This window comes from Otolemur garnettii, unplaced genomic scaffold, assembly GCF_000181295.1.
Source record: "Otolemur garnettii isolate 467f Iridium unplaced genomic scaffold, OtoGar3 scaffold00144, whole genome shotgun sequence".
NCBI classification, from domain to species: domain Eukaryota; kingdom Metazoa; phylum Chordata; class Mammalia; order Primates; family Galagidae; genus Otolemur; species Otolemur garnettii.
Genome location: NW_003852539.1, coordinates 196,938 through 212,925, shown reverse-complemented (window position 1 = coordinate 212,925; position 15,988 = coordinate 196,938). Strand labels below are relative to the sequence as shown.

At 49.0% G+C, this 15,988-nt stretch overlaps 1 protein-coding gene and 1 non-coding gene across 2 annotated transcripts in view; one reads left to right on the top strand and one right to left on the bottom strand.

Moving 5' to 3' along the window:
* Window positions 1-5,812: 5,812 nt before the first annotated feature.
* The window catches only part of SLC2A1 (solute carrier family 2 member 1), a 33,547-nt gene continuing 23,371 nt past the window's right edge, over window positions 5,813-15,988 (bottom strand). Inside the window, exons 3-10 of the mRNA XM_003798954.3 lie at window positions 11,260-11,420; window positions 10,869-11,109; window positions 10,154-10,316; window positions 9,876-10,063; window positions 9,486-9,590; window positions 8,936-9,037; window positions 7,291-7,494; window positions 5,813-6,913 (exon numbers count right to left, since the gene is read on the bottom strand). Coding sequence (XP_003799002.1) covers window positions 6,713-6,913; window positions 7,291-7,494; window positions 8,936-9,037; window positions 9,486-9,590; window positions 9,876-10,063; window positions 10,154-10,316; window positions 10,869-11,109; window positions 11,260-11,420 — 1,365 coding nt within the window. The 3' untranslated portion in view covers window positions 5,813-6,712. The remainder of the gene's footprint in view (window positions 6,914-7,290; window positions 7,495-8,935; window positions 9,038-9,485; window positions 9,591-9,875; window positions 10,064-10,153; window positions 10,317-10,868; window positions 11,110-11,259; window positions 11,421-15,988) is intronic.
* On the top strand, window positions 8,084-8,187 carry LOC111728219. Its single transcript, XR_002775592.1, has one exon. It is a non-coding gene; the product is annotated as a small nucleolar RNA U13 (small nucleolar RNA).

Genomic DNA, 15,988 nt, shown 5'->3' with positions numbered 1-15,988 from the left:
CTGTCTCAAAAAAAAAAAAAGACCGAGATCTAATCATAGAACTGTAGAAAGCTCCCCAACAACACTTTATTACTACATTACTAAAGGCCTACTTACCATAGTTTCTCATACGTAGAGCATCATGTTCACCTTATAACAAAAAAAAATTAGAGGGCGGCACTTGTGGCTCAAAGGAATAGGGTGCCGGCCCCATATGCCAGAGGTGGCAGGTTCAAACCCAGCCCTGGCCAAAAACTGCAAGAAAAAAATCAATTGGCTCCTCGCCTGTGGCTCAAGCAGCTAAAGCATCAGCCACATACACCTGAGCTGGAGGGTTCTAAACCAGCCCAGACCCGCCAAACAACAATGACGGCTGCAACCAAAATATAGCTGTGCATTGTAGCAGGCGCCTGTAGTCCCAGCTACTTGGGAGGCAGAGGCAGGAGAATTGCTTGAGCCCAGGAGTTGGAGGTTGCTGTGAGCTGGATGCCACAGTACTCTACCCAGAGCAACAGCTTGAGGCTCTGTCTCAAAAAAAGTTTTTTTTAATTTAATTTTAATTTTTTAATCAAAAAATTAATTAAATTAATTTATGTAGGGCAGTGCCTGTGACTCAGTGTAGGTGAGGGTGGCAGGTTTGAACCCAGCCCTGGCCAAACCGAAACAAAAAAATAGCCGGGTGTTGTGGCAGGCGCCTGTAGTCCCAGCTACTTGGGAGGCTGAGGCAAGAGAGCACTGTGAGCTGTGATGCCATAGCGCTCTACCAAGGGTGACAAAGTGAGACTCTGTCTCTAAAAAAAAAAAATAATAATAATAATAAAAATTAATGTAATCTGTGACATCAATAGGTTAAAAAAGAAAAATCACATAATCATATCAATGAATGCAGAAAAAGTATTTTACAAAATCCAACATTCGAAATTAAAAACCCTCTGTAAAGTAGAAATAAAGAGGAACGTCTCAACTTGGTAAAGAACATTTACAAAAAACCTACAGCTAATGTCATATTTAATGGTGAGAAATGCAAGCTTTATTGCTAAGATCATGAAAAAGTCAAGGATATTCCCTTAACCACTCCTTTTCAACATCATAAGCAAGTCCTAGCTTATATAATAAGATAAGAAAATGAAATAAAAGGTACACTGATTGGGAATGATGAAGTTAAATTGTCTTTGCTTACAGATGACATGATTGTCTATGTAGAAAATCTGAAAGAATCTACAAAATAACTCCTAGAACTAATAAGTGATTACAGCAAGGTTACAGGATATAAGGTTAATATACAAAAGTCTATTTCTTTCCTATATGCCAGCAATAAACAAGTAGAAGTTGAAATTAAAACACACTACCATTTACATTACTGCCACCAAAATTGAAATACTTAGGTATAAATCTAACATAATATGTACAATATCTCATATTTTGTGGTTATGGACATCATAACTCTGTGGTATTTTGTTGAATATATTTAGAAGAGTATTGTAACAGCTTTATTTTAAATTGACAATATCACATACCGGAAATTAAATCCCTTACAAATATTTCAATTTAGGATGAAAAAATTTTAATGTCAACCTAAAAATGTACTGAGAGATACAATTTTTCAGAATTCTTTTAAGGAGTATGTGAGAAATAAACTGCTATAGGAGAAAGAGAGATGAGGAATCTCTCTGGGCTAGTGTACGAAGATGGAACAACTGATATCCTAGGTTGGGGCCAACACTGCTCTCCTCTTGAGCCTTAATTCAAAAATCAATCTCTTTGTTCACAAAAGTTATGAAGTATTGGGGAACAATACTTAAGGAGAAGAATGGAACAAAACTAGTGAGTCCAATAAGGAAAGAAATCCAGTGCCTCTTAAATACCCTAAAATCCTTTCCTTACCCACTGCTTAATGCAAAAATGTGTGGGTTAACTTTTTTTTTTGAGACAGAGTCTCAAGTCCTGGGTAGAGTGCAGTGGTGTCACAGCTCACAGCAACATCCAGTTCTTGGGCTTAAGCTATTTCTTGCCTCAGCCTCCCAAGTAGCTGGGACTACAGGTGCCCGCCGCAACACCCGGCTATTTTTTGGTTGTAGTTATCATTGTTGTTTGGCAGGCCGGGGCTGGTTTTGAACCTGGCAGCTCCAGTGTATGTGGCTATTGAGCTACAGGCACTGAGCTACAGGCGCCAAGCCAAGTGTGGGTTAACTTTTGTAATAAGATTGCAAACTTTATTAATGGGAAAATGTGATTCCCTTGATTCCTGAAAAAAACTGGATAAAGGGTAGCTCAAGAGCTTAAATCAGTGGTTCTTAACCTTCCTAATGCTGCAACCCTTTAATATAGTTCCTCATGTTGTGGTGACCCCCAACCATAGAATTATTCTTGTTTCTACTTCATAACTGTAATTTTGCTACTGTTATGAATCATAATGTAAATATCTGATATGCAGGATGTATTTTCATTGTTACAAAGGTGTGGTGACCTACAGGTTGAGAACCCCTGACTTAAATGGACAGGTCCTTACCATCTGTCATTTCAAAATATCAGCCAAGAGCTTTGATAGGCAGGATGCAGGGATGGGAAGAGGCCAAAAGACTTAGATGTCTAAAATTCAAGTTTAGGTTATGTTGCTATGACTTAAATACCTTATTACCCTAACTTTCTGTAAAGGTTTAAGTGAACCTCAGGGTACATCATTTTGACTGGAGCCTAGGGTGTTGAAAGAGCTTCTTGGGAGATAAGGTAGGTAAGGGCTAGAATGTTAAGGAATTTGGGCTTTATCAAAGACAGTGGAGGAGGAACATTAAGCCGCAGAGTAGTGAGGATAGAACACTGCTTTAAGAAGGTAATTCGGGTTCCAGGGACAGGGTTACCAGACGGATTTGTTGTAGTAGTCTCAGATAAGGGTTCCCAAGTAATCTATTGTCTCCGCATCCCTGATAGGTTGAGGTTAAAACTAGCCCTCACTTAAATGTTCACACAATGGCCACTAGTTGGCAGCAGTGTGCCAGAGAATGGATGAACCAGGACCACCACCCCCACTCCCACCGTCCTGGTCTCTCACTCCTTGGGCTGTGATGGGGAATGATCACCTGGTAGAAGACAGCAGCAGGTGGGAGGGCATTTGTGTGGAGACAACCCCAAAGATTCAGACAGGAAGGAGGTGTGGCGATCAGAGGACAGAGGATGTGGTTGGGGTGGGATGGGAGCAGTGATTAGGAACAGAGATGGATCGTGAATGACCTTGAATTTTCAGGCTAAGAAACACGGACGTCATCTGAGGGACATCAAGGAAGGTTTTTAAGTAGGAGAGAGACATGACTAGATTTTGCGTTTTAGAAATAATTACCAAGATAGCAGTGTGGAGAACAAGGGGCAAGAGACAGGAAGCAGAGAGAACAGTGACAAGGCTGTTGCAGTGATTTCGGGAAAGATGCTGAATGGCCAGGATCAGGGCCAGCAATTGCAATGAACAGAGAGGGGCATATTTTTAGGAAGCTTAAGAAATAAAAATTATAGAATCACCAAGGAGCATTAAAACGTAGTTGGGACACAGAGAATGAATATTATTTCCCTATTTTTAAATTTACGTCACTTCACATTTTGGGAAATGGCGGCGCTCGGGCGTGGATATCGGTCCCGGGCGGCAGGGAGCTGCAAGCGGGTTCTCGGGCCTTTTCAGACCCGGCTCTAGACAGCTGGGCAGGCGCGGGGCGCGGAGCAGTGGGGCCTGGGTGCTGCCTGGTTCTGCCCGGTTGGGCCCTCGGGCTGGAAGTGAGCTTTGCGCGCCATCTGCTTTGCAGTCCTTATGTTCTGGCCTTCTGCATGACGCTCCCACCCATCCCTGTACCCTCGAGGGCGTCGATTTCCTCTCCCATCCAGTGGGGACAGCCACTAAGTAGCGTCATAGGATAAGGGCCTAGACCACGACCTTGGGAGCTTGGGCTCCCCTAGTCTGTGAAGCTTACGGAGTTAACTTTCTCTTCAACAGCAGCCTTTCAAGAACGTGAGATAAGGCTGCCTCTCACCTGGCCCCAGCACTTCGTGGTTAACCACCTTGTCCCCAGGCTCAGACAACCTCTTTTCTCATCTGTGTTGAAGATGGATGTCTTCATAGGTTATTTGTTCCTGATAATACATATAGGCATTTCCATTTACTAAGTACTGTTTTTCCCTACTCACCCCTTCCTTACAGCCCCTCTTCATGTCAGGGAGACTTCATAGCTTAGCCTGTCCAATTACGAAGGCAAACTTTCCCTAGGTTTTGTTAGCTGAGCTTCTAGAGACAAACATCTTTGGTGTTTCATCAAGTATTTGAGTGCCTGCTGTGTACTAAATACCGTATTGAATACTGCTGAGGACCCTAATGACTCAAATTGTCTTCTGACCATTAAATTCAGACTAGTGGGAAAAATTTAGATTTGTGATAGACAAATGTGCCACAAGAAAGGAACAGATGAAATGTTCTTGAAATTCAAGGAGCAGCAGCTAATGTCTTTAGAGAGGAGGCACTAGCACTTGTACAAACTGGAATCAGAGGGAGCAATTCCAAATGAAATGGCTGCAAGGCAGTTTGACAGCTCACTGGGCCCAAACAAAGAACATGGTTCATTTTGTTTGTGTGTGTGCAGTTGTGTGGAGACAGTTAATAGAGTAGAGGTTGTATAATATAGTTTTTTTTTTCCTTAGAGACAAGAGTCACATATCTCACTTTATTGCCCTCAGTGGAGTGCCATGACGTCACAGTTCACAGCAACCTCCAACTCCTGGCCTTAAGTGATTCTCTTGCTTCAGCCTCCTGAGTAGCTGGGACTATAGGCGCCTGCCAGAATGCCCCGCTATTTTTTTGTTGCTGTTTGGCTGGGGCTGGGTTTGAACCTGCCACCCTCGGTATATGGGGTTGGCACCCTACCCACTGAGCCACAGATGCTGCCCTTTTTTTTTTTTGAGATAGTCTTAACTGTTGCCCTCAGTAGAGTGCTGTGGGGTCACAGCTCACAGCAACGTAAACTCCTGGGCTTAAGCGATTCTCTTGCCTTAGCCTCCCAAGTAGCTGGTATTACAGGCGCCTGCTACAACACCAGGCTATTTTTTGGTTGTACTTGTCGTTGTTTTGCAGGCCCAGGCTGGGTTTCAACCTGCCAGCTCCAGTGTATGTGGCTGGTACCCTAGTTGCTGAGCTACAGGCACCAAGCCTAATATAATTGTTAATAGCAGGGATTTTAGCACATTTGCTGTGAGACTTCAGGGACATAACCTTTGAGCCTGTCAAATAAAGATACAGTACCTACTTCACGTTCAGAGTGGTGCATATTAAGCTATTAAGCCTGGCCATCAAGGTTGGCACAAAACTACCATTTTTTGAATACTATCAAGCATTATGTGATAGAAATGCTTTGGATGCCAAGATAAAGAACTGAGATATCAGCTCAGTGCCTGTAGCTCAAGAGGCTAAGGCATCAGCCACATATACCTGAGCTGGTGGGTTTGTATCCAGCCCCGCCAGCCAAACTACGATGGTTGCATGTGGCTGGTGCCTGTAGTCCCAGCTACTTGGGAGGTGGAGGCAGGAGAATTGCTTGAGCCCAGGAGTTGGAGTTGCCACAGCACTCTACCCAGGGCGACAGCTTGAGGTTCTGTCTCAAAAGAAAAAAAAAAAAAAAGAATTATCCTCTGGGCAATAGGGATCAAACATTTTTAAGCAGTTGTGGGCACCAATTAGAGGTACTAGGAAGGGACTAGATCCTGCCCAAGCCTGAAGCCACTGCAGTGGCTGCAACCCTTTCTTGTTTCTCTCACTTCCATCCAAACCTCCCTACCCTCAATCAATAAGCATTTCAAAGCCATGTTTCTAAAAACCAGCCATTTATATCTGTTTAGGTAAGTTACAGAAGGAATGAGGTGGTGTATTTACAAGTTGGTTTGCCCAGATATGCTATAACTTAGTGTCTGTATTTAATATTGACAACCAAAAAATATATATATATAAATATCTTCCATTTATACACAGCAGGGCAGGAGTGTCCATGTCTTCTTGAGCAGTGAGTTCTCAGCCTCCTACAGGCCCTCCTCTCATGGTGATAGTCTGGCCCTCAGTGCAAAGGAGACTAGAACCTGGCAGCCCAGTTTGGCCCTTCCCCTCTCCTCCCTGCACTCCAGTACTCCCAACTGGTCTTAGGCAAGGAAAGATTAGTTTTGAGTGGTTGGGTAGGAAGAGATGGGAATGGGCAAATTCTAATGGAGCCTGACCCCCTGGGCAGGAGACTCAGGCCTGCAGAAGGGGTGGCCATAGCCACCTCCTGGGGTAGAAGCGTCAAAGTTCATAGTTCAATTAGTGTATCCTTGGGTCATAGGTCCAGCCCTACAGATAGCTTGTTGAAGAAGGCAAGTGTCTGTCTGGACAGGGCTTGGTCCCCACCCACAGGTTCTGAGCCATTCAGAGTGAAGCCTGGGTGTGGGTACAGGAGACTCAGGCTGATAAAAAAATAGTAACAAAATCAGTTAATAAAAAAATTATAAAACCTGTTGCTTGTCTGGATAGATTTCAGCAACAGCCTTGCTTTCATTAAAATCCTGGAGTTGTTAAAAGTTCTGACCATTCTTCTAGACATCATTGTTGGCTGAAGAAAGTAGCCCCAGTCCCGGCTTGGTTGAGATCTGTCACTTTGGAAGTCTCATCCAGCTGCCTGTGCTCCCGAGAGCTTCTTGGGGCTGCTGGGAACAGGCCGGGCTGGTGGTGTGGGGGGCCTCACACTTGGGAATCAGCCCCTAAGGGGTGGAAGAGCTCCTCTGGTGTCTTGTCACTTTGGTTGGCTCCCCCCTGTCGGAAGCCGGAAGCAATTTCATCAAAGGTCCGGCCTTTAGTCTCAGGAACTTTGAAGTAGGTGAAGATGAAGAACAGAACCAGGAGAACAGTGAAGATGATGAAGACATAAGGGCCACACAGTTGCTGAAAGACACACAGATACATTCAGTTGGAATCATGACCCTATACCCTGCCTGTAGGACTTGGGATAAGTCACTTTATGTCTGGGCCTTTTATCTGAAATAGGGAATACCCACCTACTACCCAGGAATGCTAAGATCATGAAATGAGACTGTGCTTGCACCTGGCATGCAACAGGCTCTGGGAGCACCATTCAAAGCTAAGGAAAAAACCCCAGAGTTGAGGTCAGCATTCTCAGCCATGTAACCTGGGTTTCTAAGCCTCAGTTTCCTCCTTGGTATGATTCCTAATGGGAATGCTGGGAGAGCACTTTGTATAGCACTGTGGGGTCATGCATGCTGGTGAGAAATTGGGAGTATAAAGACAAAGGGGGTTCTCACCTCCACATACTGGAAGCACATGCCCACAATGAAATTTGAGGTCCAGTTGGAGAAGCCAGCGACTGCAATGGCAGCGGGACGGGGACCCTGGCTGAAGAGTTCAGCCACAATGAACCACGGGATGGGGCCAGGGCCCACTTCAAAAAAGGCCACAAAGCCGAAGATGGCCACGATGCTCAGATAGGACATCCAGGGAAGCTGCTCCTGTTAAGTTGATGGAGAGGGAGGAAAGTCAGTCTGGGCTGTGATGGATCCTGAGAAGATCCAGTGTACAGGCAGCACAGAGCAAGGCTATGTACGCACTATAGCAGCAGGCCTGGGGCTGACCCTGGACTTGCCATATACCTTGGGTACCCTGTGTTGGGTCCTAGTTTCCTCATGTGAACAAAATGATTTAAGTCTTGCAGGGTGGTTACAAGCTTGAGAGAAAGAATATGTTGTCAGCAGGAGGTGCTAAGGGGCCCCTATGATCCTTGGGGTCTGGCTGCAGAGCAATTTGCTTGGGGTCTGGCTGCAGAGCAATTTGTGGCAGGAGAGTGTTAGAACATTCCTTGGTGTAGGGTGGATTCATATTGCAAGGCTTATAAGGTGTGGCACAGAGTAGGCACAAGACATAGGGTTCTGAATATCAACCTCTTTGAGGCCACAGTAGAAAAGACAGAGACTTCGTTCAGATCTCAGATCTGCAGCTTATCACTTGCCACATGCCTGACCTCTCAGCGTCACTAGACTTTCCAAGTCTAGGTCCACGTATAAAATGATGAGTGGTGCCTTCCTTGCCAGAAAGAAAAAGGTCATTTTTTAGCTCATAAAGGTGATGATTGAGTCTTCACACGCACGTGTGAAATGTGCCTCCCTCAAACACAGTTACAACAGCAACATGTTACCCACCTGACATGGGAAAAAAACAAAGAAATAAATGAGTGTTTGTGCTTATGAGTGCCTGGCATAGAGTTAACACAGTGATGACAGTCACAGGCTTAGAGCCAGTAGACCTGAAGTGGATGCCTGGTTTCATCTTTTACCTGACATGTCACTAATCTTTTTTTTTTTTTTTTTTTTGAGACAGGGCCTCAAGCTGTCGCCCTGGGTAGAGTGCTATGGCTTCACTGCTCACAGCAACCTCCAACTCCTGGGCTCAAGCGAGTATCCTGCCTCCGCCTCCCAAGTAGCTGGGACCACAGGTGCCCGCCACAACGCCCGGCTATTTTTTGGTTGCAGCCGTTATTGTTGTTTGGCGGGTCCAGGCTGGATTCGAACCCGCCACCTTAGGTGTATGTGGCTGGCGCCTTAGCCGCTTGAGCCACAGGCGCCGAGCCCATGTCACTAATCTTACTGGGACTTAGTTTTCCCCTGCAAATAAAGGCTTTGAAAGGTTTAATACTGGGCAATTTCCTGGGGAGCTGAAAGTTTGGGGTCTAGGGCCAGAGATGCTGTGTTGAGAAGCCACCAAGCAGGGAGGAGCAAGTTCAAGACAGGATATGAGTGAGATGGAAGGAGACAACCTCTGGAGTCAGAAAGTCAGACCCATGTAGAACGAGAACAAGTATAGCCCCTACCTGGTCTGCTTTGGGATCTGAAGCCCAGGTGAACTGCCCCGATCCTCCCCACCCCCACCTCGCTCCCTGGAGTGTTGGTAACTCACCAGCAACGCAAGTGCAATGGTCATGAGCACGGCACAGCCTGCCATACCAGCTAGGCCTATGAGATGCAGGGTCCGCCGGCCAGCTCGCTCCACCACAAACAGCTGTGGGCAGAGAAACAGTCAGTACCACCATCCCAGCCTGGTGCCTCTCTGAACACACCCACCCAGGGGCTTGCCCTAATGGCCAGGAAAGACACTTGGCACTCAAAGACCAGTGGGGAAGAGGGTACTGCCTACTCCATGGGGCCCAGCGTGGAGGCTGGATAGGGGGTGAGGGCACAGAGCTGGCCCCAGAGCCCGATAGCAGTACATGGGGGAAAGCGGTGGTTCTAAAGAACCAGAAAGCTGAGCATCCTGGCTGTGACCTTGGGCAAGCCTTTTCCGTTTCATTTCTCTGAGCACCCATGCTAGCTGTGTGATGTGAGATGAAACTCACAAGTTGTTAAGAGTAAAGGGAGAAGGCACATATGGAGACATGACGTGTGCCTGGCTCCCAGCAAGTCTTGGCATTCTAACCTGAGCCGAACCCCTGCTGCAGACAAAGACTCACCGACACAACAGTAAAGGCCGTGTTGACGATGCCAGAGCCGATGGTGGCATACACAGGCTGCTGTACTCCTGCCTTCTCGAAGATGCTGGTGGAGTAATAGAAGACCTACCAGACAGAGAGACTGTTGGGGCTCAGCTGGGCATTGTGGCTTTTCCCTGCCTCTGCACCAGTGCGTGTGGGACCCAGGGTGAGTAAGGAGTGGAGGGCACAAGCACTTCTCTGGCTGAGGGACACTGCACTGCAGTGATCTTTTGGGTTTTGGTTCTAAAGAGAAGCTTCTCCGTTGGCAGAGGCATATTTGTTGTTTTAAGTTTGGGATTTGTTCAGAGCACACACTTGACCACAGGGGTTGGCTGGGGCCACAAAATGGGGTGGTGGTGGGGCACTCACAGCGTTGATACCCGACAGCTGCTGGGACAGCTGCAGCACCACGGCGATGAGGATGGGCTGGCGGTAGGCGGGTGAGCGGAACAGCTCCAGGATGGTGACCTTCTTCTCCCGCATCATCTGCCGACCCTCCTCTTTCATCTCCTGCAGGTCGTGGGTCACGTCGGCTGTCCCACGAAGCTTCTTCAACACTGGGGGAACCGGAGGGAAGGAGGGGGTGGTTCAGAGTGGGAAGAAAGCCGGGGCTCAGCCAGCAGGGAGGGCAGGGCCCTGGCCCATACCACTCTTGGCCCGGTTCTCTTCATTGCGGTTGATGAGCAGGAAGCGGGGGCTCTCAGGGCAGAAGGGCAGCACGATGCACTGGAGCAGGGCTGGGATGAAAATGATGCTCAGCAGCAGGGGCCACAGCTCCTCGTTTCCCATGATGGAGTCTAGACCGAACACCTGAGGGAGGTGGGGGCTGTGAGCATCCTGCAGGGGGCTGTCCCTGCTTTGTGTCACCTGCTGCCTCTGGAGGCTTCTCCACTACCCTCTCTGAATGTCAGTTTCCTCATCTGTCAGGTGGGCAAGCAGGACCTACTTCATGGCATTACTGGGAAGGTAAGTGGCAAGGCTAGAATGTGTCCAGCACAGAGAGTGGGGCTGCTACACTGCTCCAGGAGGATTTCGGGGGACGGGGACAGGGAAGCCTTCTGCAGAGAAGGCACAGTGTGCATCCAGGCACAACCATATGGGGTATGGGAGAGCTGGCATATATGGGAACAGCAAGTTCCCTGTGGTCAGATGCCCGGTGTGAGAGGAAAGGGGACGAGAAGGGTGGAGGAATCTTGCCCTTCTGCTGGGGTGGCCCAGGAGATTTGGACGTGGCAGTATGTTCCTGGACCTGTGTACCTCAGGCTGTCCCCTCACAGGGCTGTGGAAGCTGGGTACAAATCTAGTCAGAGAAGTTCTGCCCTACAGGACAGGTCTTGGAAGCTCGGGGCACCTGTAGCTCACCTGGGCAATGAGGATGCCGACAACGATGCCCAATTGGTGCAGGGTGCCCAAGGCCCCACGAAGGGCTGTGGGGGACACCTCCCCAACATACATGGGCACAAAGCCTGTGGTTAGGCCACAGTACACGCCAATGATGAAGCGGCCCAGGATCAGCATCTCAAAGGACCTGCCCAGCTTCGAGAAGCCCATGAGCACAGCAGACAAGAAGGCCAGCAGGTTCATCATCAGCATAGAGTTCCGCCTGAGGGAGAGGTGGAGGGTCAGATTGGCGCCCCTCAGGATCCCCAGGGGCTAGGTCATAGGTGAAACCCTGGAGCAGGCATGGGAGTCTCCCCCACCTCCCACCCACATCTGGGATGCCCTGGGCAAGGCCAGAGCCCTTCCTGCTCACCGGCCAAAGCGGTTAACAAAAAGGCCCACAGAGAAGGAGCCGATCATGCCCCCAACGGAGAAGATGGCCACAGAGAGGGACCAGAGTGTGGTAAGCGTGGTAGGCAGTATCTTCTCCCCGTATCGGTGGATCCAGGTCTGGTTGTAGAACTCCTCAATCACCTGCAGGGGAGAAGCAATGTGGGCGGGCAGCCCCTAGGATGTCCTCCTTATTTCCTTCAACCCTCACTCGGAGAGCCCTTTTGCTGGAGAGGGCCTAGGCCTCCTTGCTCTGCCACAGACTCGCTGCATGTTCTTTTTTTTAAAGAGATGGCGTTTCAGGGTGGCGCCTGTGTCTCAGTGAGTAGGGCACCAGCTCCATATAACAAGGGTGGCAGGTTTGAATCTGGCCCCCGGCCAAACTGCAACAAAAATAGCCGGGTGTTGTGGTGGGCACCTGTAGTCCCAGCTACTTGGGAGGCTGAGGCAAGAGAATCAGTTAAGCCCAAGAGTTTGAGGTTGCTGCAAGCTGTGACACTACGGCACTCTACTGGGGGCAACAAAGTGTGACTCTGTCTCAATTAAAAAAAAAAAAGATGAAGTTTCGCTCTGTCACTATCCTCCAGCCTTAGGCTTCTAAGTGGCTGGGAATACAGGCACATGCAATCTCATACCAGCTAATTTTTTTTCTATTTTTTGTAGAGATGGGATCTCACTGTGTTGTCTAGGCTGGTCTTGAACTCCTGGCATTAAGCAATTTTCCTGCCTGGGCTTCCCAGAGTAGTACCATGCCTGGTAATGTTCTTCAGCCATGACCCATCCCTTTTTGCAGGTCTGTTTCCCCAGGTAAGAAACAAAGGGTTGGGCTTCCTGCTGAGAGTGGCACTGGCTCTTCTACTCCCTCTCTACACCTCTTCTGGTGTAGTTTCTAGGCCCCCACAGTTTCACAGGCTGTACACGACTTGCTGGGGATATTGGCAAGGTGATCAACAGTGGAAGTTCAGGCACAGAGCAGAGACAGGTACAGAGAGAAAAGACTTCTTTCCACCTGCCCATTTTCTCTTCTTACTTTGCCCCAAGGCCCCAGGTGGGCCCCAGCTGTGCCAAGTCCAAGCCACTCTCCCCCCACAACCCTGCTGGGGAGGAAGCAGGGCTGGATGAACAGGTTCTGTCCTCCAGGAAGTGCAGACTCCCTGACTTTTGCACTGGAGGTGCAAACTCATGCATACCACCCTTCAGAAGTGCTCTCAAGACACAAAATTCCTGCTGTTGCTTTCTGTCCCCAGGCCCTAGCCTGGGAGCACCACTTTGAAGGACCCTGGCTCTACCCTTCTCCCAAGGCCTGGATGGGAGGTAAGGGGAAAGACTCTGGACAAGCAAGCAGTTTCAGGAACTGGAAACACCTGTCTCAGTATGGCCTGCCCACTAGTCCCGCCCCCCACCCCAGGGGGGAGGGCCTGGCCTGCTCCCAGGGATGTGGCAGGTGGGTAGTACTGGTTCTGCCTGAGGACACTCAGCATGCTCTCAGGCAACACAGACACACACCCAGTGCCATGGAACTGGCTAAACCCACCCAGCCACACATGTAGCTAGGCACAAGCCCAACTACCTAGAAATAGCTTCCTGTACACACATACCATACCACACAGACCCATGCTCAGATAACCTGAATACTCCTGGCTTCAGCCACTCACAGATCTACATGCCCCTCCACCCTCACCACTTGTAGTTCAAACTCCATTCCATGTGATGCCAACCCAGTGACCCTCCCTGGGTGTACACTGCAAATTCACATACACATAGCAGTGGGCAGTCTCTTCAGCCTCTGCCATCACTACTCTTAGTCTTCCTTACCCCTCCCCAAACCAGAGTTCTAGCACAAGAGGAGGATGTGGATGGCCACATTTGCCAAAGGGAAATCAAGACCCACAGTCCCAGAAATATCTACTGAGTCCAATGGACCTGTCCTTGGTGCTTTCCTTCCAGTTGCTGTGGCTCCTTGGCCTCTAGCCATCTTGTTTCTTGCCCTGCCATGACCTCTCCCAAGTCTGGAGTCACCTGACAGAAACCAGGTTCCAGGGGGTTAGGGCAGGTTGACAAGGGAGAGGCAGTCCTAAGGATCTACCTGTCTGTCCAGGGGAGGCCAGTGGTGCAGTGATTAGGAACCTGTGCTCTGAATCTGGACACAAACAAATTCAGATCTCAGCTCTACTCCTTATTTCTAGTGTGACCAAGGGCAAGTTATTAATATTCCATCTCTGAGATGCTGTTACTCCTGCCTGGAGGGCACACCTTAACTCACTGCTGAGATCTTTTGAGTTTCCCTGACTTGCAGGAATTTGTCTTTGCTGAGGACAAGGACCTAAGTTGATTCACACCAGGGCCTGTCCCAGAGTCAGTGCCAGAGATACCTGGAAGAGTCATTGAATAAAGAAGAGTCTGGAGCTCTCCTTCTAGAATCCCTTGATTCTGGTGGGGGCAGAGAGAAGGCAAATTTTAACAAAACAAAACACAAAGTACTTGTGCTCTTCAAGGGACAAAACCAACCCCAGAGTGGCTGGGAACAGTAATGTCCCATTTATCAGGCTTCACAGAGAACAAGCTGTTCTGGATAAGGGAAATACCCAGATAAATGACACTTGTCCCTTTGAGGGTCCAACCTTTCCTGACCTATCACTGGGGGGCATTAGACTAGACTTACAAGCAGGGCTCTGGGGCAATAGTGTCTTTGGGGCTCTCTACAGCGGCAAGGAGTGATTGTCCCCGTGTTGATTGATTTGTGATGACTTGTAATTTCTGCATTCCATAATTCCCAGGATCTTCCCCCAGTCCTCTGTGGTTCAGTGGACAGTCTCCTGTAACTCTCCACACCCCTCTTCATATTTGCTAAGAAGTCAGCTAATGGAACTTGTTTGAATTGTGTACAAAGAAAGAGTAAATAGGTGCTGAGTAAGAGCTTAAACTACTTAAATGAGCTCAAGAATATGACACGAAGGTTTCTGCTTTGGCAGCTCGTATCTTTAACTCTCTTCTTAGAAGGCTAAGGCAGCTGATAAAAGGACCTTGTGTAAACAAGGTTATCAGAGCTCCGCCCTTAGTTGGTGACATAGTCAAGGCGTGAGCCCTATCCAGGCCTGGCTCCTCTGTGGCTCCCGGGCCCACTTTACAGGACAGGGGAGGGTGAGCAGCCAGCCTCCTCTGCTTTAACCTTGGCCCCAGGCCCATCCTCTCCACCCTCAAGCAGCACTTCTTGGCCAAGTCAAGGCTGGGTAGTGGGCTTCTGCTTCTTAATCTGTGCTTGACAGTTCTAGGAAGAAGCTATGCCTAGTTTTCCATTCCTGTTGCTGACTTGAGGGCTCTGTGTCCTCTCCTCCCAGGGGAGGGGGGTCCACATGGGGCCACAAGCTGGTCCTTTGCCCAGAAAAGGAGATGAGTGTCCTTGGAGAATCAGGTGACCTCTACACGGGGAAAAGTTCTGAGGTCACATCTCCACCCAGTCACTGCCCCCAGCATGCTCGATAGCAGCATCTGTCTGGGGTGCCCTTCTGGGAAGAAAAGCCTACTTGTCACTCTCCCAACAGGATCCACAGATACTGGCAGCCTCCTCAGCCCTGGCTCATGTTTTTAGGTGAGGCCTTGGGACGTGCCTGTGCTGAATGTTCCCACTTCACTGCCCACCCCAGGTCTGAGAGTTATACTTGATTCTGCCATCACCTCCCTCCCACCAAATGTGTCCTATTTCTCCACCCAAATAGCACCTGCCATGGGTGTCACCTGGATCCTACTCCTGACTCTTTCCATCATCCACCAAAGTCAAACCAATTTCCCACAATAAACTACCCCTCAGAATGGTGATTAATTGCATTAACTCAGCTGCCTGTCTGCCTGCCTGCCTGCCTCTCTACCCCACCTATCGCCTCACATTCATAGCCTCTTCACTCGCTGCTGCTGGGTCTGGGGGAGTGCATGCAAGCTGGGGAAGAAGGGAGGTCTTGGTCATCAGCCTGCTAGAGCCAAGGGGCTATTAGAGATCTCTGTCTAGGCTGGTCACCGAAGGGGGGCACCCCCAGAGGGAGGCCAGCCAGGAGAGGCAGGGAGACACTGGGCAGCTGAGACCTCTTAGACTGGATGGCTCCCCTTCCAAAGCTATTCCTTATTAAGCATCTCTCCTGGAGTAGGGTGGCAGGCTGCACATGTGTCAGGACACACTGGGAATCCCCAGCAGCTCCCCTCCAGGCCCAGGCAACTGTGGAGGAGGACTACGTGTCTGCCTGTCTGCAGAGGAAGTTCTCACTTCCTCTCTGTACAGGGCCATGAGGCAGAGCATGCCTCCTGGCACATGGAAAAGCCGTTACTATCATCACTGTTGTTCTCTCAAGGAGAGAAGCCACCACTTTCAGAGGAGCATTAGGGGCAGGGTTTGCCATTTTCAATTTGCCAGAAGACAAAGCTCATTATCTGATGGAATATGAAGGGTAGGTAAGACCCTGAAGGGAGTAGAGACATGTCATGGAGTAAAGCTCTGTCTTCAGGACCTGCCTGGCTATCTCCTACAGAAGGACCCAGCAGGGCTGTAGGCCAGAGAGAGGGGGCCAGAATTCAGCAGAGGAGAAAGAAGTGCTTTCTAGACTTCAGAGGCTGAGTTTGCCCACTGTACAGGTGGTGAGTTCCCCATTAGTAGGGAGCATGCAAGTCAAAGTCTTGCATGTTTTACATAAAAGCCTAGATAGAACATATTAGGTAGAGTCGGT